Genomic DNA, 21174 nt, shown 5'->3' with positions numbered 1-21174 from the left:
CTTTGTGGACATCAAATTATTGGTTTTATATGTTTATGCATTATGCATGAAAGTAAAAATATATAAAAATAGAAAAAAACCATAAACCGGGTTGACCCGGCGGTTCAACCAGTTAACCCGTGAACCGGTCATCATACCGGATCAACCAAAAACCTGGGTTTTAAAACATTGTTAATTATTGATTGGTGATTAGGAATTCGATATTATTTCTTTATTTGTAAACAGCAGGTCAATAAGGATTTCATGCATGTCTCTAAAATGCTAAAAGATAACCTCAATGACTTTTTAAATCAAAATACACTTGTAAGACCTATCAAATACTAGGTTCAATGGAGTTCTTGATTGTTATTCTAGAAACGAATTTTTTAAGTTATATATCATCAGATTATTGATAGAAAAATATAAGTTGATTATGATTATCATAAAATAAAATAAAAAAGTAAAATGCATTCTCTTTTCGTAAAATTTATTAACTCCATTATTCATGACATAATTTGTCCTTGTATAGAAAGCTTACAACTCTCACAAGAACTTAACTGATGAAATAAAACTCGTAACATCTTTCAGTTCTTTTGGAAATTAGTTTAGATGTCTTTGTGGGTTCCCTATATATTTCAAAATGCAATTTTGATCAACTCCTCCAAGTCTCCGACATGGTGCGGTGGTCAGCGATGTAAAAAGGAAGTACACCTCCTTAAGATCAAGGTGGAGAAGGAGGTTTAGAGTGTATGCAATGTCTCAGAAGCTTGATAATATCCCCATTGGAGTCATCTGGAAGTGGCTTGATGGAGAAGTAAGTTTGCAGAAAACTAGTGAACAGAATAGCAGTAGCCACCAACAAAGCCACCGTCTTCCATGGACTACTAAAGTAGACGTTAATCAGCTCCGCCGCCCACGTCTTATACTTGTTAGTACAATGCTTCTCAATACCTCTCCGGAGCTGGTAAAACATGTAAAGATTCACCGCCGGCGCCTCAATCTCATCGTACATCTTCACCACTTCTTCATCTCTACCAAGACTATGAATCAATATGTTGTTGTTTCGTAACTCCTTCACGTCATCATGATGAATAACCAGAGATTTCATTATTCTAATGTAAGTCGAAACTCGAAAGTCGTTAGGATTATGAGGGCACATCTCGTAAGCGATCATGTTCAAGTAAATAGATTTTGAATTCGAGGACACTGCTCTGCGCACAAGCTCAAGATCACCATAACAACAACGTGAATGAAACTTGATGTCTTCATTAGAAGACTCATCGTAACTGCATTTCACAAATATCCCTTTAGCTTTCAATTCCGTAACTGATGCAAAGGATCGATTTCGCTTCACATAATTCCAATCTTCATCGGCATCAACGTCGATCTTTTTTCTCCATCTTTGCCACATGCCCGAATTAACCGAATGACCAAAAGAGGAAAGCGAGATGAAATAGGACCTATAAAGCTCGAGAAGATGAAGTGGTTGCTTATTTTCAAGCACCTTTTCTTCCCTTGTGGTGATTTCGCCATAGTTCAAGTAGTTAAAGAACCCATTTAAGATCTTTTCGCTTCTATCAACCGGGAATCGCAAATCCAACAACACTTTGAGAACTTCAAACGGGATTTGATTCTCGAGCAACAAAACATCACGAGATACATGCGCGAAGCCTAGTGCTCCTAAATACTCATTATTTAGCATCGACTTCTTGTTTCGGCAAGCAACACACTCTATAAAGAACAAAACGAAGCAACCATCACGCAACATCATTCGAGTAAACTCCTCATCGTTGTATTCATCTGTAGAACCATCGATATAGCACTTTCTAGCATTGTGTACAACCTTGAACACCTTGTTGTATAACGAATCCGTGGTTTTTTTGCAGCTCAAACGATACTCCTCGAGGGTTATGAGCTTGTATTTCTCGGCTGCAGCGAGGTCGTCTCGTTTATGGTGGTAAGGACCAAGCGAAACCACCGCCGGCGCGTAATATTGGCGGTTTCTTCCACCTTTTTCGCCTTTTAAGAGCAGTGGAGGTACTTTCTCCATTTGTCGTTTGCGTTCTGGACGTTGGGTGGTTTCGTTATTTTGAATGCAAACTTCCCACTCCTGGACAATGTCGTCGTTAACTTTGTTGGCCGGTTGTGGTTTATCGCCACGTATTTCAATTTTTACATCTTCACTTTCAGACATCTCCGTCTCCATAGTTTTTGAAAGCGTCTTTCTGTTTCTGAGATGGAATTGAAAGTAAAAGTTTATGGTATATAAACGATAACTATTTTTTTTCAACAGTATGCTTTTTTCTTTACAAAGAATATTTCTTTTTCAACAAAGTAGATACTTAATTGTTAATTAAATAAAAATCAACATTATATCAGCCATAGTAAAAATAAATAAATAAGTTCTGATTTAGGGTATATAATTCATTATTTGATTATAAAATTATAATCTAAGCTTTAGACTTTGATTTTTAAATTAGACTTTATAATAAACTTGACTAAAATTATAATTTTTCTATTGAGATAGGTGATAAAAAGTGCTGATTTTGTCGTTATATATTCTAAGTAGACACGTTTAACAAACTTTCTTTAAATAACCATACAAACACCTTAATGATGACTTTGTCGTTATATGTTCTGCATATATGAAATCAGAATTTAATTATTTATATATACCATAATTTTTGTAGCTATATTTCGTTTTATTCAATTAAGTTCCAATAAACGGTTATCCTATTCAATTTAAACTTTTTATCAGGTCAATAGGTCATTTTAATTTTAAAAATTACATTTTTGGGTTGGATTTTAAATTTTATTACAAATTTGATCCAAATTTTATATTTTTTACCCAGATTTTAAATTTTATTACAAATTTGATCAAAAATTTACTTTTTTGATCGGATTTCAAATTTTGTTATGAATTCATCATATCTTTTATACATCTTTTTTTTCTCAAAAAAAATCTGAATATATTTTTTTCGTTGTAAAAGCATATTTATACAAAAAAAAACATATTTTCACATATAAAATTATAAATTTATTTTTTTTAAAAACTTATTTGTATAAGAAATACCTATTTAAAAAAAATAGATATTTATTAAGTACTTAAATATATACAAATTCATTATAATATATATATATATATATATATATATATATATATATATATATATATATAAGACACGTATTCTACAAAAAAAAAAAAAAAAAAAGAGTACAAACATCTATTTTATTATAGATATATTTTGCAAAAATATATTTATACGCACCCAAATAAGTGTTTGTATATATTTCTTTGTAAAAACCTATATATATATATATATATATATATATATATATATATATATATATATATATATATATATTATAAACACATATTTTATAATAAACAAATTCGTATTCACACATTTATACTATAACATCCGAAATTTATCAGGTATGGTATTACTTTTATTCAAGTTATAATTGTTAAAGTAATGGGATTTTGGGGCAGAGCGTACGCGGGGAGTACATGGTGTACGCACAATGTACGCCTATGAGGTGCAGATCGGGGGACTTTCATGCGTATGTTGGGCGTACTATGACCAGATGCAAACCCTAAATTTTAAGGTTTGCACCCTATTTAAACAACTTATAATCTTCAAACACCTTATCATCTCAGCCTCCCTTGTCCTCTCAATGCCCAACTCAAACCCTAACCATATTGTTTGTATTTTGGAGCTTACTTTGAGCATTTTGGTGTTGTTTTCGTGATTTTTAAGAGAAAGAAGTTTGAAGCGGGAGCAAGGACTTGAAGAGAGCTTGTAGATCCAGGGGATTAGCATCGTTTCTGAATCATTTGAGGTATCAAGCTTCAAACTTGACCATTGCATACTTAGTTGTAGTGTTGGGGTGTTTTATGGGTTATTTTGACTCCATTGTTGATTTTCTAGTGTCTTGGTAGTTCCAGGACATAAGAGTTATCCTTTTGAGCTATTAGAAGCATTTAGAGTCATAAAAACCAAACTTTGATGCTTAAGCCACAACCATGTAAGTGTTTGATGGCCACAAAGTTTGTTTAAGGACTTAAATCATGTTTTTAACCCCCATCTATGCATGCAAAGACATAAAGTTTGTAACTTTATGGATTAAGATGTCTTAAAGGGGTTGGATCTATTTTTTGGACGTTAGGACTTAATGGATTAAGTCACAAAAGGATTCTTAAGGAAGTTAGCCAATACATTGGGCATACACCTTGGTACGATGCGCATACTGGGTCAACTTCCCGCTTCTAGTAAAGGCCAACGTATGTTGGGCATATGTTCCAAGTACGCCGCGTGTACGCATACAGAGTAATGGGTATGGGTTTTTGGGCCTTAGAAGTTTGGGCCTGGATTGTTGGGCTTCATGGCCCATTGTGGAGTAGGGCCTCTAGGCCTAGAACTGAGATTTATGGTATTGGGCCTTTTTGGCCATAATGGGCCATCAGAAATTATTTATTCTAGGCTAAGAGTATGTTAGAATTTCGATAAGGCCCATTTGAGGAGTTTGACCCAATTAAAAAAACTGGGCCATTAGTGGGCCACTAGTGGGTTTGGGAAGACTATTTAAATTTGGTCCTTTCATGTTATGGTGTTGGGCCTTAGACATTGGCCAAATTAGATTAGGGGTAATATGGTCATTTTTCCCTAAGAATGAGTATTAGTTTTTGGTTAAGTGTTATTGTGGTAATGATAGCTCGAGGAGCACTCAGAGCTTCCGTTAGAGATTTTTTACCATGAAATTTTGCATTCAACTTTGCGAGGTGAGTTACCTTCCCGTATGAATGGGTCGAATGCACCAATGCCAACCACTAGTAGTTTTTGTGTAGAGATGATTGTCTTTGTGATAATTGTCTGGTATGCCACTATTTGTTATGTTTTATGTACTTACTTGTTACGATATTATGTGCTAGTAGTAGGGGTTAATTAAACTCAGTATTCGGTTGAAATAGACCGAACGAGGGGGGGGGGGCAACACTCTGATATGCTTGGCAGTATCCGGTTGAAATAAACCGAAGGAGAAGCAAACACCCAAATATGCTCAACAGTATCCGGTTGAAATAAACTGAAGGGAGGGCTAGCACCCTATATGCTCGGCAGTACCCGGTTGAAATAAATCGAAAGGGATGCCAACACCCAAATATGCTCGGCAGTATCCGGATGAATTAGACCGAAGGGGAGGCCATCACTCATATATGCTTGGCAATGTATTTATTATATGGTATGTGGTATGATGGGGGAACTCACTAAGTTTTATGCTTACGGTTTTCAGTTTTGGTTTCAGATACCTCTTCTTTGAAGGGAAAGAAGTTGGCATAATTGCAGCACATCACACCATGGTTTCCGCACATGAGATCTTCGGAAGTCATACTCTGATGTTGTTTTACTATGACATGTTTTGATTAGTGACATATCGGCTTTTGACATGGATGATATTATGAATATTTTTGAACTACTGGTTTTGTAATTCCCTAATTAAAAATAAAATTTTTGGTCTTGATTTTTGAGATGTTACATATAAATAAAATTTATTCAAACATGTTTTTTTTATAAAAATATATTCAAACACATTTTATAAACACTTTGCATACAAACATGCTTTTATAATATATATATATATATATAAACATGTTCTTGATAAATAAAAAATAAAAAAATAAAAAAAAAACATCATCTGAGAAGTAAATTATCGACAATTAATTTATCCTTCTAAATGTATACTCTAAATAATAGATATATAAGAATTAATACCATAAAATAACAACTCATATTCATAATTTATTTTGAATTTTGACCCAAGATAAAAAAAAAAAGTGTCTTCAAATTAAAAAACTAAATTTACTGTCAGACAACTTTTTTTTTCAACTGACAAAACATTATATTTTTGTTTTAAACCCAAAATAATCTATCAAAATAGGTTAATTTTCAAGTTATAAGTTACCATATTCCAAAACAAATTAGATTTCACTATTAGGGGTTCACTTTTTTCATTACCTTAATGTCAAAGTTAGGTGTCTAATCATACTTATTACCGAATAAAAATAATACATACACATATATCTTTACTATGAAGTAGGTGTTTGTATTAATTTTTTTTATAAATATGTTTATATATATATATATATATATATATATATATATATATATATATATATATATTTATAAAAACGAATTTGTATATATTTATGTACTTAATAAATACTTATTTTTATAAACATGTATTTCGTATACAAAAACATATTTTTAAAATAGTTTCTATATAGAAAATATAAGTTTTTTATGTAAAAATATGTTCTTTATTTTGTATAAATATGAATTTTAAAGGAAAAACATTTTCGATTTTTTTTTTTTTTTTTGAGAAAAAATGAATTTGTAATAAAAATTAAAATATTAGCCAAAAATGTAAATTTTGGATCAAATCTGTAATAAAATTTAAAATCTAAACTAAAAGTGTAATTTTTGAAAGTTGGATGACCAATAAAAGGGTTAAATTGAATGTGATTATCAGTTTTTGGGACTTAATTAAATTATATATATATATATATATATATATATATATATATATATATATATATATATATATATATATATATATATATATATATATATAAGTAAATCGATTATAAAACTAATATGTAATGACTATTTGCAGTTTTTTTTTTTTTTTTTTTTTTGCATCTTAAAAAATCGAGTTAATTTTTTGTATGTACAATAGATATCCTTTAAAAAAACTGAGTTCCTACACTAAAACTACTTCCATGACTATATATATATATATATATATATATATATATATATATATATATATATATATATATATATATATATATATATATATATATATATATATATATTCCGTCGTGCATATGACTACAAGCATCACTAGAAATACAACATTAACGCGATGATACAACCGTTAATTAGGGCCAAGGGGATAATCGATCTCTACAAGCATGAACGTGTAGTTTTCTCTACTTAATAAACATATATGCAGAATTTCCAGATGCATAAATACATACAAAGAGACTGAAAGGGTGTAAGAAAGAAAGAGAAAAGGCTATTTCTATACCTTTGCTTTTCTGTTGAGGACATAACTTGATTTGTTACTTGAAATGATGGAGTCATAAAAACAAACCTTAAGATGCTTAATATATAATAGCCAAAAGTGGAGCCTGCATAAGTTCCGAGAATAATTAATTTGCTTGAAACTTTCAACTTAGCATCTATCTTTTGGCATCAATCTTACTCCTTTCGCTTTCTATATATATATATATATATATATATATATATATATATATATATATATATATATATATATATATATATATATATATATATATATATATATATATATATATACACACACACACAGTGGCGGAGCTAGTATCAAAGTAAAGGGGTATCCTAATTTTTTTTAGAGTAACCTAATTTTTTTCCTGGGGTACTTGGGTTTCCCGGGTTCGGGTTCGGTTTTAAACCCAAATCCTAATCGAATCCTTAGCTAACCTCAAGTCTTGTTATATAAACATGAAGTTGAAGTATATTTTGATACTTGAACCGATATGGGACTCAAAGTAGATATCAAATAAAGCATGAGCATAACAGGTTTATATAATAGAAAAAAATGATTGAGTTTACATGTGTTTAGCGAAGTGGGATAGAATAGTTGGGAAAATAAAACAAAAATTAACAAAGAATATGTAAGAAGCGAGAATAGAACTCAAGACCTTTGCTTGAATAAGCCAAAGCCTTAACCAACAGACCAACTGTTTGTTTATGTTTATAAGTGGATGAATGCGTATATATACATTATACCAAATTTTTTTTGAAGGATACGTAAACAAAAATTACACTACCGAAAAAAATTTGAGGGGTATCCCGGGCTACCCCGGGATCCCCTTGGATTCGCCCCTGTATATATATATATATATATATATATATATATATATATATATATATATATATATATATATATATATATATATATATATATATATATATATATATATATATAGACAAAATTGCAAAAATGGTTCCTGTGGTTGGCAAATTTATGTGTTTTTGGTCCAAAACGAAATGTTGGTGCACCACAGGTCCAAAATTGAATCTTTCTATTGTTTTTGGTCCCTATCAACATAAAAAGACTATTATACCCTTATATTTGATTTTTAATTTGCTTTATATATCTAATCAAATGTTTTCATTAATTAAAATTAAGAAAAAGGCCTCTCTCTCTTTCTCTCTCTCTCTCTCTCTCTCTCTGTTAAGAGTTCTTGTGAAAGTCAACTTGCTAGATCAAGAAAATAGAATTCTTTTCTTCTTCCTGGTTCACTATGGTTTACACAAAAAGGTTAAGCATTTGTTTTTGTCTCTTTATTTTGAACACCACCTCTGCTGCCATTAAAATCCATCAAGCGAGCCTCAAAACACCACCATCTACTGCCTTCTTCCGGTTTTGGGAGCTTACCACCAAAAACCATTAGGAACCGTTGTTGTCTCCATCAATAACCACCACCGATGTTTGATCACCGTGAATCACCATCAAACCTCATCCCATATCCTACTCCATCTCGACCCTTGTCTTTCCCGGTGAGCCTAAACAAGGACGAAGAATCATAAGGTTGTCGGACCAGCCCCCTACCGCTGGAGCTCTTTCCTCCACCAACAAATATCGTCGTCACTGCTACTTCTTCCATCCACCATACCCAGCTCCGTTCGCCTCCATCATCATCGAGCTTGTCGGAACAGGAAATGGAAGCAGCGATGCTGCCATTACCGCCCGTTGTCGTTGCTAATGTGGAGCTCCGACACCATCGCTGCCGCCTGCTGCTGTTGCCACCGACCGTCTCCGAACTGCCACCATCCCTGTCATCATAGTAAGCTTCATCCACACCCCTCAGTTTTCAAACCAATAACATTCTATGTTCGATCGACCAACTGAAATTAAGAGACTATGGATCTCGTCTGTAAAGCACGACTGGTAACGGAAAGAAGATGATATGTTCTTCTTCTTCGTCGTCTTCAGATCCCCTTCTTCTTCAATTTCATCATCATCAACTTCATTTCACACAAATACCTCATCAGAAACCCTAATTTTATCGTCATCGTCATCATGTTCTTCTTCTTCGTAGTCTTCTTCATATACTTTCGTATCCAACACCGGCTCTGCAAAACTCGAGAACCCCAAATTCCTCGATTCGATCCTCGCAACACCAACTGGTATTTTCTTCGTATCATTGATGGCGAACAGATCCGGCAGAGTTGCTCCGTCGCAACCCTAATTTAATCACCAACATGCTTGCTCTGTCGCAGACGACCGGAAATTAAAGTGGTAGGGAAGGAGTTAGCGAGGAGAGACCAGAGGGCGGTGTTGGGTAAGGGTTTGATGGGAGTGTAGATGGCCGGAAATTGGGATGACGATTGAGAGAGAGAGAGAGAGAGAGAGAGAGAGAGAGAGAGAGAGAGAATGTTTATTAATAATAAAACATTAAATTAAATACAAAAAATATAAAAAATATATCAAAGGGCATATTCGTCATTTCAGGTTGGGTCTGGACTAAAAACACACAAAAATGTTAATCATAGGGACTAAAACAACACAAGATATCTAAAATTGGACTAGTGGTGCACCAACATTTCGTTTTGGACCAAAACTACAGATTTTTACCAACCACAGGGACCATTTTTGCAATTTTGTCTATATATATATATATATATATATATATATATATATATATATATATATATATATATATATATATATATATGGGTAAAGTGAATATACCTAACAACCTTATATAAGCTTAGGTACCTAACCTCATCAAGCTACGTGATTTTGCATTAAATTTCATTGCAATCATCCAAGGTTCTTAAACTTCATCCCTAAACTTGATTTACTTCAAAAAAAAATTGCAAATTCATCATTATATTTCTCTTACATCCTTTCATTTCTCATACAAACCGATGTAATATTATGGAGTTAGGTACCTAAGTTTATATAAGGTTGTTAGGTATATTCACTTTACCCTCTATATATATATATATATATATATATATATATATATATATATATATATATATATATATATATATATATATATATATATAGTAGGTTCAATGGAAAACGAACAATTAGGGCAACATATACTCGAACCAATGATCAAGTGACACATGTCCATTTCTTTATTCATAAGCAATCTATTATGGAAGTTGTTTATGTAGTTATTCCAAAATGATATGTTGTCATGTTTTCATTGGTTCCAACATGTGTTACCCTAATTGTTTCTTTTCCATATAACCCTTTATATATATATATATATATATATATATATATATATATATATATATATATATATATATATATATATATATATATATTAACGATCCAAGCCATTTGGGAAATTAAAAGGATAACAAAAGTGCACCAGGAATATCAAGGAATACCAAGAATGATATTCTACTTTGATTGCACAGAAAGCATTGATCTTTTGGGTAATTACGAGGGAAAAAAGTGTCTTTTTAGATTTTAATCAATATTTCAAGGTTACAAGCGCCCTGATCACTCGATCTTTTTTGCTCTATACAGCAACACCCATTAGCTTGTCTTAATTGGTTATTACTTGTTCTCTTCTTTTTTTTTTTTTTTTTTTGGAAAGGGAACTTCCCTAACGAGGGTTTCCGGGCCAGCTTTCGCGCACCGATTAATCCCCCGCTGCAAACATAAAGCTTTGCTTCATGTCCTGGAGTCACTGCAGGCGAACCTCCATGGCCACAAGGGCTGAGTGGTGCCAGGATTTGAACATGGACTTCAGACTTCTCCATGCGGCTTCTTCAGCATGACATATGTATTTGAAATCATGAAACCGATCTGAAAGGAGATAATTGGGGAATCTGGGTAATTTTAGTGGAAAATGATCAGGCAAAAGTAATAAATCTTAACAATTCTGTTTGTTCCCTAATTCCCTTTACGTTAACTATTGTATCAGGTTTTGATTTGATTTTTCAAGTGGTGGTTGCCAATTTTTTTTTAACAGGGAAGGTGGTGGAGGACCAAACCCATAAATATTAAGAGAATAAAAGATAAAAGCATAAATATTAAGAGAATAAAAGATAAAAGGACAACATAGTTTTCATGTCTATAAAAAAAACAAAAACAAAAACAAAAAACAAAAATAAAAAGAACAATAAAGTTTCCCGAATGCAAAAAGAAAATGATCGCCAAACACATAGTATTGATAGGACCATAAAGATGATTTTAATAATTTACTCATAGTCTACTTAAATGCAAGGTTTTGAAAACGGACCAAAAACCGCGGGTTTTCTTACTGGTTTGATAGTGCAATTGGTCAAATCAGTTTAAAAAACCAGAAATACTGGAAGTTGTTATAATTAAATTATTATTAATTTTAATTAAATAAAAATTGAAATTTATATATATATATATATATATATATATATATATATATATATATATATATATATATATATATATATACTTTATTGGTTTTTACCGGTTTTACTGGTTCATATGACGAATGGCTTTTTGGTTTTTAAAAACCAGATTTGATACCAGTTACCAAATGAACATCAAAATCAATTACATAATATTTTAAATGACAAGAAAAATAATGTTGTCACTAATATTGCATGATTATTATTTTTTTTACTCTAAGCGTATTATCTAACATCTCACCCACGTTAATTACCATGTCACTTTCCTCTTACACTTTAAAACTTAGGAAAATAGTCATCCTAACTTCCCCATAGTTTGTATATTCTTTTTTAATAAATATAAAGACATAATATATTGTATTCTACAACTTGCTAAAAAAAACTTAAGTAAGTTGCAGTGAGTTTGTGTCTCGCGATGGAGGTCACCGCACTTTTTGATGTCCACAGTATTGTGTTACTGCACATATACGGTACAACATTGCACTGACCTCATCGGTATACCGCACGAAGTTAGTGCAATATTAGAGGTGGCGTGTTTAAGGCTTGTAATAAAAAAAAGAGTGAATTGTGTTGCTCTTTAAGAATGGCAGTGTGAGACTTTTCCTCCCAAATTGTAGTTTTCCTCTCGATTCTAGTGGACTCTCAATTAGATGACATATTTTTCCGACTTGGAGTTGTTACATATGGATCGGTTGAAATTAGTGGGATTCCTCATTTGAAAAAATAAAGGAAACCATGTTTTTTTGGACACCCTACTTAGTGGTGGACAAATAAACCAGTTCATGAACCAAAACCAATACAATTTATAAACCGGTTTGGTTGTAACCGAATCATCAATTCGAGTTTTTTTGCTAATCAAACTGGTTTGGAAGAAACCAATTTTCAAACCTATAAAAAATCGCTTTTTATAGAGTGAAAAAATATTGTTTTTAACTATTATTTTTTCAATTTGTTGTTTATACAAAGTTTTACAAGTTTCTCAATAACAATTTTCACCCCTTTTACTATCTTGGATGTGCGAAAAATACTTTTATAATTCTTAAAAGTTGAAAAATACTGGTATGAACCCCCTAAGCGGCCATAATGCCCAGAAAATACCTTAGCTCGTAGCATGGCCGTGAGTTATACTTATTTGCCCGCCCATTTTAATCAATCATTAAATTTTCGTTAAATTCTGACACCGAAAGCAAGTTCGGTAAAATACATAAAACTAGCGAAATAGTTATTTTTTTTTTTCCTTCGAATTGGTTTCACCCAAATCCATCCTAATCGTTCCTACTTGTTTGGATATTTTTGCTCAAAAATTATTTAGAAACCAGTCCGATTTTAACTCAAAACGATTTTAACCAACTCAATTTTTTGTATATTTACTTTTAAAGTATTTTACAACCTTTTATTGAAAATTTGCTACTTGTTATATTTACAAAAACAAATTATAAACTTGTTCTATATTTTTTAATACAAAATTTTACACTTGAACTACGACTTACAAACTTTTTTATTCGTTCAAATACTTTTAATGCAACTATTTTTAAACAAAAGTATTTTGTATATTATAGAAAAGTCTTACATTTTGACTTAAACAATGTTTTACATTTTTCAACGAAACTATTATTAAAACAATGCTTTACATTTTTAAACTTTTTTACATTTTCATACAACACATCGTTAACGAAAAAATAATTTTAAATGTTATAGAAAGGTATAAAAACAGTTATAAAAAGCTATGAAATGTTTTAAAAAGATTCTAAAAATAGTTTAAAATCATTGTATGAAAAAAAAAAGTTGTAAGAAAATATAAAAAAAGAAATTAAAAAGATGTAAAATAATGTATAAAGAATTTACTAAATATTTAGTTTTTAAAATAATATGTATAAAAAGTTGTATAAAATTTTTAAAATGTTTAAATAGTTATAATCCAAGCGAAAAAGTTGTATTAAAAAACATAAAGCATGTTTATAACTTTTTTATAAATACTTATAACAATTAGTTAAAATAATTAACCAATAAATTAAAAAAAAAAAAAAAAGTGTTGTAAAAAGATTGTAATTTGAAAGAAACTAACAAATTTCATACAAAAAAACGGGCTAGGAGTGATAAAATTTCATTGCACTTTAAACTTCAAGCATAAAATAATATAAAATTTCTACAAGCTTTAAAGCGTGAAAAAAAATACTAAATCTCTCCACAATCTAAAACATGAAAAATACAAACCGACAAACTCTTTCCATGCTTTAAACATGAAAATCATATAAAACCCACAACCGTTTAATCGTCAATAAACCAAAAATAAAATTAGAAATATGATTCATCAAGAGGCTCCATGCACCTTCTCCAATTCGCATAATACCCATTTAGTTATCAGTTTGGTCGATAAATAAATTATCGTTTATTGTTTATATAATTTAATTATATATATACAATTGATGCTACACAGTGTACCAATAGTGACTTGAAATCTAGATGTAAAACAAATGTTGCTTTCATCATGTTGATGAATTCCAAAACTCAATTTGTATCAAATACGAATATCCTACTTTTAACCGTCATATGCTACATATTAAAATATGTTGTTATTTTTAACATTTATTCCAAACTTAAAAACTTAAATAAAATAAAATATAAAATGCAAGGGTAATGGTATACAATTGAAAATAGGAGTCAAGCATAAAAGAAACGCCATCATTTACAATGAGATTTATGGAATGTACTAATACCAACCAAAGATACAAAATATGAAATTATCTAGTATCTACCCATCGGAGCCACCTTCATGTTAAACTGGATGGAATATCGATATGATCCCGTGACAAACATGTAAAGAAACCTTTCTGCAACAAGAAAATAAAGGATAACTTTAAGAAATTAGATATTAATATATACTAGGTGAAAACCCGTGGGATCCATGGGTGTTAAAGTTAAATAGAATTTAAAATATAATTATGTAATAAATAATATATGATTAATTTAGAAAATTTATATAGTATTTTGAAATAAGTTTTTTATTTGTAAGTATTTAATTACACAAAAAATTGTAACTATTTAACTACAAATGAAGATTAATAAAATCTTGTTTTTCACTACTTGTTATTCGTTCATGGTGAGTGCACGTTGTATTAATAGAAATATGTTGTTGTTTTCATATGTTTTTCTAAAAACTTTACATTGATTTACTGTGTCATGTGTTTATTTTTTAGGCTTACTAACTATAACATTGAAAGCCGTTCAATGCTATTGTTTTTTTTAGTATATGTTATCTATTTTTATTAAATTTGTAAACTTTGAGAATTTAATCACAAATTTAAATCCACATCCACATATTTTATAAAAGATATTGCTTTATATAATGCAACATAATTTTAAATACGTACCAAAAAAACCCAAAACAACATCGGAATTGATTTGATACAAAACAAAGTATATATGTATTTAATGAAATTAAACTAAAAAAATATAATAATTAATTATAAATAAATAAATTATTATGATGGATGAAATGTGCTTCAGTAAAAATGAGTAAAAGATGCTACAAAGAAGTTGCTTATAAATTACGAAAAACTTCCTTATAAACAACATTGGAAGTTTTATTGGTCAGTCTACCATCTTTATCTAAAATTAATAATTTCAATCCCTCTCTGCTTTGTACTCTTGATAATGCAACATACAATTGGCCATGTGAAAAAACCGGATCTTTGAGAAACAAACCAACCTTCGATAACGATTGTCCTTGACTCTTATTAATAGTCATTGCAAAACATACCGCCAAAGGAAACTGTCTTCTTGTGAATTTGAAAGGAATTTTTTTTTCTGATGGAGTTAAAGACATTCTTGGAATAAAAGTCCGGTTTCCAATATTAGTTCCAGACATTATACGTGCCTCGATAACACGTTTGCCCAATGATATAACCTGTAGTCTAGTACCATTAGATAAGCCGTTTTTCTGATCAATATTTCTCAGTAACATTACTGGAACACCAATTTTTAAAACTAACTTATGATTTGGTAGACCGGATACTTTAAGACCATTTAATACATCAGGCGAGTATAAATCTGCATCAAACTGATCATGGACAAATTCGGACTGACATAGGCTATCTGAACTTAAATATTCAACCTCATCTCCCGGAAACTTCTTAAGCAAACGATCGTTTATTTCCTGAACAACTTCATTCTTTGGAGCAAGTATAGCTCTTTCTTGGAAATAATTTGTACTGCTATACTTCTCCAAAATTGAAGGATATACAAACTCAATTAATGAACCTATAGGATCATCTGGATCATTAATGAGAATATCATTCGGAATATCGATAATCGTTTCACCGTCGTTCGGACCACCGAGTTTGCCTTCTCCTATATCCAATAACCAATTTGCAAAATCTCTTATTTTTTCTATATCAGGTTGATCCCTTCCAACAGTTAGCCTCATGTTTTTTGTTAATCTATACACTTTGCAGTGTTGCCATAAATATGAAGAACTCAAAGAAGCATTAACAATATTCTGTCTGCTGCCACCCGGAACAACAGGTAGAATCTGTCTGAAATCTCTTCCAAAAACTATAACTTTCCCTCCAAAAGGAATATTTGAGATGCTAGAATTTCCACACCTTAATACATCTTTCAAAGTTCGATCTAAAGCTTCGAATGCATGCTTATGGATCATAGGTGCTTCATCCCAAATTATCAAAGAGGTTTTTCTTAATAAGTTAGCCAAGTCACCATCTGGATTTATTTTACAAAAAGAATCCTCTGTAAGTTCAAATGGAAGTATAAATCGAGAGTGTGTTGTTCTACCACCGGGCAACAATAACGAAGCAATACCGCTTGAAGCAACATTTAAAACAATATCACTGTGTGATCTAATTGCTGCAGATATTGTCTTCCATAGAAAAGTTTTACCCGTTCCACCATAACCATAAACGAAGAAAACACCTCCTTTATTTTCTTTAACAACACTCATGATGTTAAGGAAAATATTACGTTGCTCATTTGTTAATGCAACAAACATATGATCAAACTCATTCTTCATAACGGGAATGTTGTAATCTAGCTCCTCAATGATAAGTCGATTGTTCGAAGAAGAAACTGATTCAACATCTGGGTAAGGCATCTTTGTGAAATTTTTGAGAGTGAAGTTGTTTCGAAGTAAAATTTGTTCTATTTCAAACAAAGTTAAGTTCTTAACTTCATCTTCACCGAGTGATAAGTCTGCAACATAAATTTTAAATTAATTATAAAATATAAAATACAATATTTAATAATATTTATAATAATTTTTAACGGGTGTTGAGAAGAAAAATAAAATATTTTAAAAATAAATAAAGAAAATTAATTAAATACCTGGAGACTTCAACTTTTGTCGTTGGTTATATAGAATTCCATCCGACAAATATTCTCATGTATTTTCCCAAACAACCTCTGATTTAGACATACTATTACACATCAACAACGTGGCAAATAAAAAGCGTAGATAAAAATCAGATCCAGAATGACTTGCTTCTTTAATTGCATCGATGTATTCTTTGTCATCATCTAATAACCCGAGTGCATAACAAGTATCTCTAAAAGAAGAATATGTTTCACCATTAACCGTGCGAATTTCATCAAATGATGTCGGACCTTTAACTTTATTTAAAAGAATCCTTAAAAAATAAGCTTCGCCAAGATTAGGTGAAACCGAATGAATTCGACCAATGGCTTTTCCTACTTTCCTTCTCTTCCAAAACCTATCATTTAATACCCAAACAAACTTTGTAGGAAATTCAACATATGTAAGTTCTCGTGCTTCACTATTAATTGCATTGCATTCCATCCAAGCTGTGAATTTTGAAGCAGCAACATAAGGTTTGTCCAGAACATCGTCGATATCATCGTCTTCGCCATATACAATCTGTTGTTGATTAGGAAGATGAAAAGGTAGTCTAACCACAGAAGGATACCTGCAATGTACATCATATTTAAAAATTCTCTATGATGCTTCACATGCAGATAAATATCTACAATCGTAATATTCAGCTATTTCATCGACCGTATCATTATTTTCACATTCATTGTTTGTTGGTACAACAGCAATTGTAGCTCTATCAGGACCCTTGTTTATGTATTTAAAGAGATACTTTATAGAAGATCTCTGGTTGCACCATTCAACATTAATATGTGCCTGATATCTTTTTAATAGGTATTTGTTGTATGGAACAACATTTCTATTATCCAACTTGACACCTGATTTTTCTACAAAATGACCATCGTTTCTTCTCCTATATAACGGAAAACCATTGTCATCAACAGAGGAATGATGACAGAATTGTTTTGGAAAGTTTTTAGAGCACTTTTTATCCACCATGCATGGACAATTGTTATTTTCAGCTCCACATGGACCATGAATCATGAACTCATTGACAAGTGAATACAATTCAGGCTCTTCAATTTTGTCTGGTATCTCGGCAGAAATTATAGGATCGATTAATTCAACAGTGGGTAACTTGTTGTCAGAATGCATAAATAAGCATATATGACTATGCGGCAAACCTCTTTTTTGAAATTCAATGGTATAAACATCTGCATAATATTTGGCAAAAAAAAACAAAATATGATTAGTCAAAAAAAACATATAAAAAAATATACTATAATAAGAGTAATGTTTTATGAATAATGAAAAAATATAAATTTAATTACATGCTTGAACTTTGCCGAAAATTTTATTCTCCCTTAAGTCTTTAATAAATGCATCGAGCTTGATCTTGAACAACCTACATAATATATCAGGCCTGTCTTCTGGTTGAAGTGAAGTATCCTTAAGAAACCTTTTAATCTCTGGCCATTTGGGATTACGCGTAAATGTTATGAAAAAATCTGGATATCCAAACCATTTACATAGTGACATGGCATCCAAATAATTTTGCAACATATAGCGTGCACCACCGGTAAAGGATGAAGGTAATATGACACGTTGGCCGACATTTGAGACTTTATTGGATCCTTGAGCTTTTTGCTTGCGTAAATTCTCGTAAGACTCGCATCTAAGAACATGTTGTTGCCTACGTATGTAATGCAATCTCTCAGTTTCAATCATAGTATAGGCATCTACCAGAAACTGTTGAAACAATCTTTTTGAATTAAGAATGAGCGAGAACGAATGATCTCTATCTTGAATTCTAAAAGCGAAATATTCTCTCATTGTACATTTCGCCCGCTTGCTTTTTGTCGTAAATGACAAACCTCTATGAAGAATGTCAACACTGTAACCATCATCTCCATATGGAAACAACAATGAATATTGAAGAGGAAGGTATGAAGGATGCAATTCACTGATACGTTGTAGAAATCCAGTTTTTGTTTCTACAACAATATCTCTCTTTTCAATTGAATCACAAATGTCACCGACAATTAAAGCGGCAACCTCAGAAGCAGTCGGTAGGTTATATGTTCTTGCATCTCGTTCCCTTCTCCCGACAAGTCGTAGTTTCATATGAACTTGAGGATTTTTCTGAAAGGTATCTCTTACCATCCTATAAGATCTAACCAACACAGTATTTGAATCCAGCATCACCTTAATATCTTGAATAATATCACTATCAATTGTCGTTGGTTGATCTTTTTCTCCACTAAAATAAATGAAATTATACATAACGTTAGTAATATATATATATATATATATATATATATATATATATATATATATATATATATATATATATATATATATATATATAATGAATAATAATGAATAAGAAGGCTGAAAAAAATACCCAAAGCATCTTTGTCTATTTGAAATTTCGTTCTCAGTATCATAAATGTATAACTGAGAGAATTTTGGTAACGATCCTTTTGCTGGTAAAAGGCTTCCAATACTATGATAATTTTGACCACCCAGTCTGAAAATGTATGGAGCGTTTCCTCTATTGATTGAAGAATCAATTTTACCACCCATCGATGTAAAAGAAAACATTGAATTGTAACGTCTAATGTTTTTCATGAATTGTTTGCTTTTAGAATCCATATTTCGAAACATTCTTTCATAACCGGGGGGGGGGGGGGGGGTGCTTTCTTTAAATATGGAAGTTGCACTTTGCCGTAACCACAACATAAAGAATAATTCGTGTTCCCTTTTTCTTTACCTCTGATGGATTCATTTCTCCATAACTTTGCATGACATGTTTGACATACAACATTTTGATCACCATGATCCAAATATTCTATAAAAAAAAAGCATAGAAAAAAATATTAGTGAAATTTATAAGTATATATAACCAATTATTTGAAATGTAATAAAAAATGAAAATGGATATTAATTTTTTATTACCATTTGAAATACCAAGTATCAGGTTTTCATTTATGAGTTGATCGATATTTTCTACATTTTCAGTCAAATCAATCAACGGGATAGGTGATAAATGTGTCGTCTTCCTTTTTAATTTATGACATCCTGAATTTAACTTGATTGATGATGAAGAAGCACTTATTGTAGATGCATTTTTCGATATCATATCATTTGAAAGTACATAGTATTGTCTTTTGTCTGGTAACTTGGAAGTGACAGATTTATCGAAACCGATGTTATCTGAAGAAAATAAAAAAATAAGTATATATATATATATATATATATATATATATATATATATATATATATATATATATATATATATATATATATATCCTCCGGATTATAAAGAAAAGTAATAATAGTATATTTTGAAAACAATACATTATTACCATTTGTAATGTTTGATAACGGATTTCTAACATTTGTAATGTTAGATAACGGAGTTCTAACATCTGTAAAGGAATGAGAGTATTGTACGGTTGTATTTTGGATTCTTGGCGAATTAAATGAATTGACATTTTCAGTTTGAGGAACAAAGTTGCTTGACAAATCTGCAAAGAACAACAACTTATGAAAACTGAACACATATGTATAAAACAAAGTAGTTTTTGCAATCATATAATATTCCAGGATAATAAAAAAATATGAGAAAACATTTATTCTATATAAATGAAAAATAAGCGTAAAACATGGAATGAAATAATAATATGGTTATAAATAATTATATATTTTAAGAGATGTGGTACTGCTGTACTTGGAACGTTGGATGTTGTATTCATTATCTTCGATCTTTTATTTTTCAAATATATTTTTCTTTGTCTTCTTTTCTCTTTGGCTTGCAAATGGTACATGTTATTGATGTTTTCTGCATAAGAGATAATTTGTATGTATATGAAATGCATAATTAAGTAAATAATATGTTTATATAATAATATTGAATAAAAAACATACCTTTGTAACCATGGGTCACCATTTTTGAAGCATATTGAGTTGAAGCGGACGAAAAATTTGACAATTTATCTATTTTTTTATGTTTAAAAAAATGTATGTTATTAAAATAAATATTATGTGAATTAAAAAATAAAGAATAACAAAAATAAATTTTCAATAAGAAAAAAGTTACCTTTGTAAATTGAAGTTTTAACAGCTGTAGGTGTTGAGGGTAGAATTGTTGATGTAGTACTCAAATTAATATTTTTTGTATTATCTAAATAGAAACTATTTAGTTTTATAGTCTTTTTAGAAGAATGTGAATGCATTGTATGTCTGCAACCTTAACAGTTAAGATAAATAAAATTAGTTTATAAATTAATATGCTTAACAGATAACAATTAAGCAGTTAAAATAATAAATATGTAGTAAAAAGTCAATTTGTACATATAAGGAAACACAATACAATTTAAT

General features: G+C 30.6%; 2 protein-coding genes across 2 annotated transcripts; both read right to left on the bottom strand.

The window, feature by feature from the left end:
* Positions 1–427: 427 nt before the first annotated feature.
* Positions 428–7116, bottom strand: LOC145012202 (UPF0481 protein At3g47200-like). The gene is made up of 2 exons (XM_078970988.1): positions 7069–7116; positions 428–2210 (listed from the first exon to the last, which is right to left on the bottom strand). Exons 1-2 carry the CDS (start codon positions 7089–7091, stop codon positions 701–703), a joined length of 1533 nt encoding a protein of 510 aa, XP_078827114.1. The 5' UTR covers positions 7092–7116; the 3' UTR covers positions 428–700.
* A 1408-nt stretch (positions 7117–8524) lies between these two features.
* On the bottom strand, positions 8525–19387 carry LOC145009819 (uncharacterized). Its single transcript, XM_078968450.1, has 8 exons — positions 19196–19387; positions 18123–19051; positions 17588–18005; positions 16887–17386; positions 15324–16655; positions 14207–14281; positions 8985–9056; positions 8525–8880 (listed from the first exon to the last, which is right to left on the bottom strand). The coding sequence occupies exons 1-8, from the start codon at positions 19375–19377 to the stop codon at positions 8525–8527; spliced, it is 3864 nt and encodes a 1287-aa protein (XP_078824576.1). The 5' UTR covers positions 19378–19387.
* Between the last annotated feature and the right edge of the window lie 1787 nt (positions 19388–21174).

The sequence above is a fragment of the Lactuca saligna genome, chromosome 8 (genome assembly GCF_052625555.1).
Source record: "Lactuca saligna cultivar CGN05327 chromosome 8, ASM5262555v1, whole genome shotgun sequence".
In the NCBI taxonomy this organism is placed as follows: domain Eukaryota; kingdom Viridiplantae; phylum Streptophyta; class Magnoliopsida; order Asterales; family Asteraceae; genus Lactuca; species Lactuca saligna.
The sequence above is the reverse complement of the archived record's forward strand: the minus strand, read 5'-3'. Positions and strand labels throughout refer to the sequence as shown.

Excerpts from the sequence above, each read along its gene's own strand:
- LOC145012202 (XM_078970988.1), bottom strand. The coding sequence starts at position 7,091 with ATGTCCTCAACAGAAAAGCAAAG. Across the intron at positions 2,211-7,068 it reads TCCTCAACAGAAAAGCAAAG|AAACAGAAAGACGCTTTCAA; the intron begins GTATAGAAATAG and ends ATTCCATCTCAG.
- LOC145009819 (XM_078968450.1), bottom strand. The coding sequence starts at position 19,377 with ATGGGTGGTAAAATTGATTCTTCAATCAATAGAGGAAACGCTCCATAC. Across the intron at positions 16,656-16,886 it reads ATTTGCCACGTTGTTGATGT|ACTTATCACTCGGTGAAGAT; the intron begins GTAATAGTATGT and ends TTTATGTTGCAG. Across the intron at positions 8,881-8,984 it reads GAACATATCATCTTCTTTCC|CTTACTATGATGACAGGGAT; the intron begins GTTACCAGTCGT and ends GTGTGGATGAAG.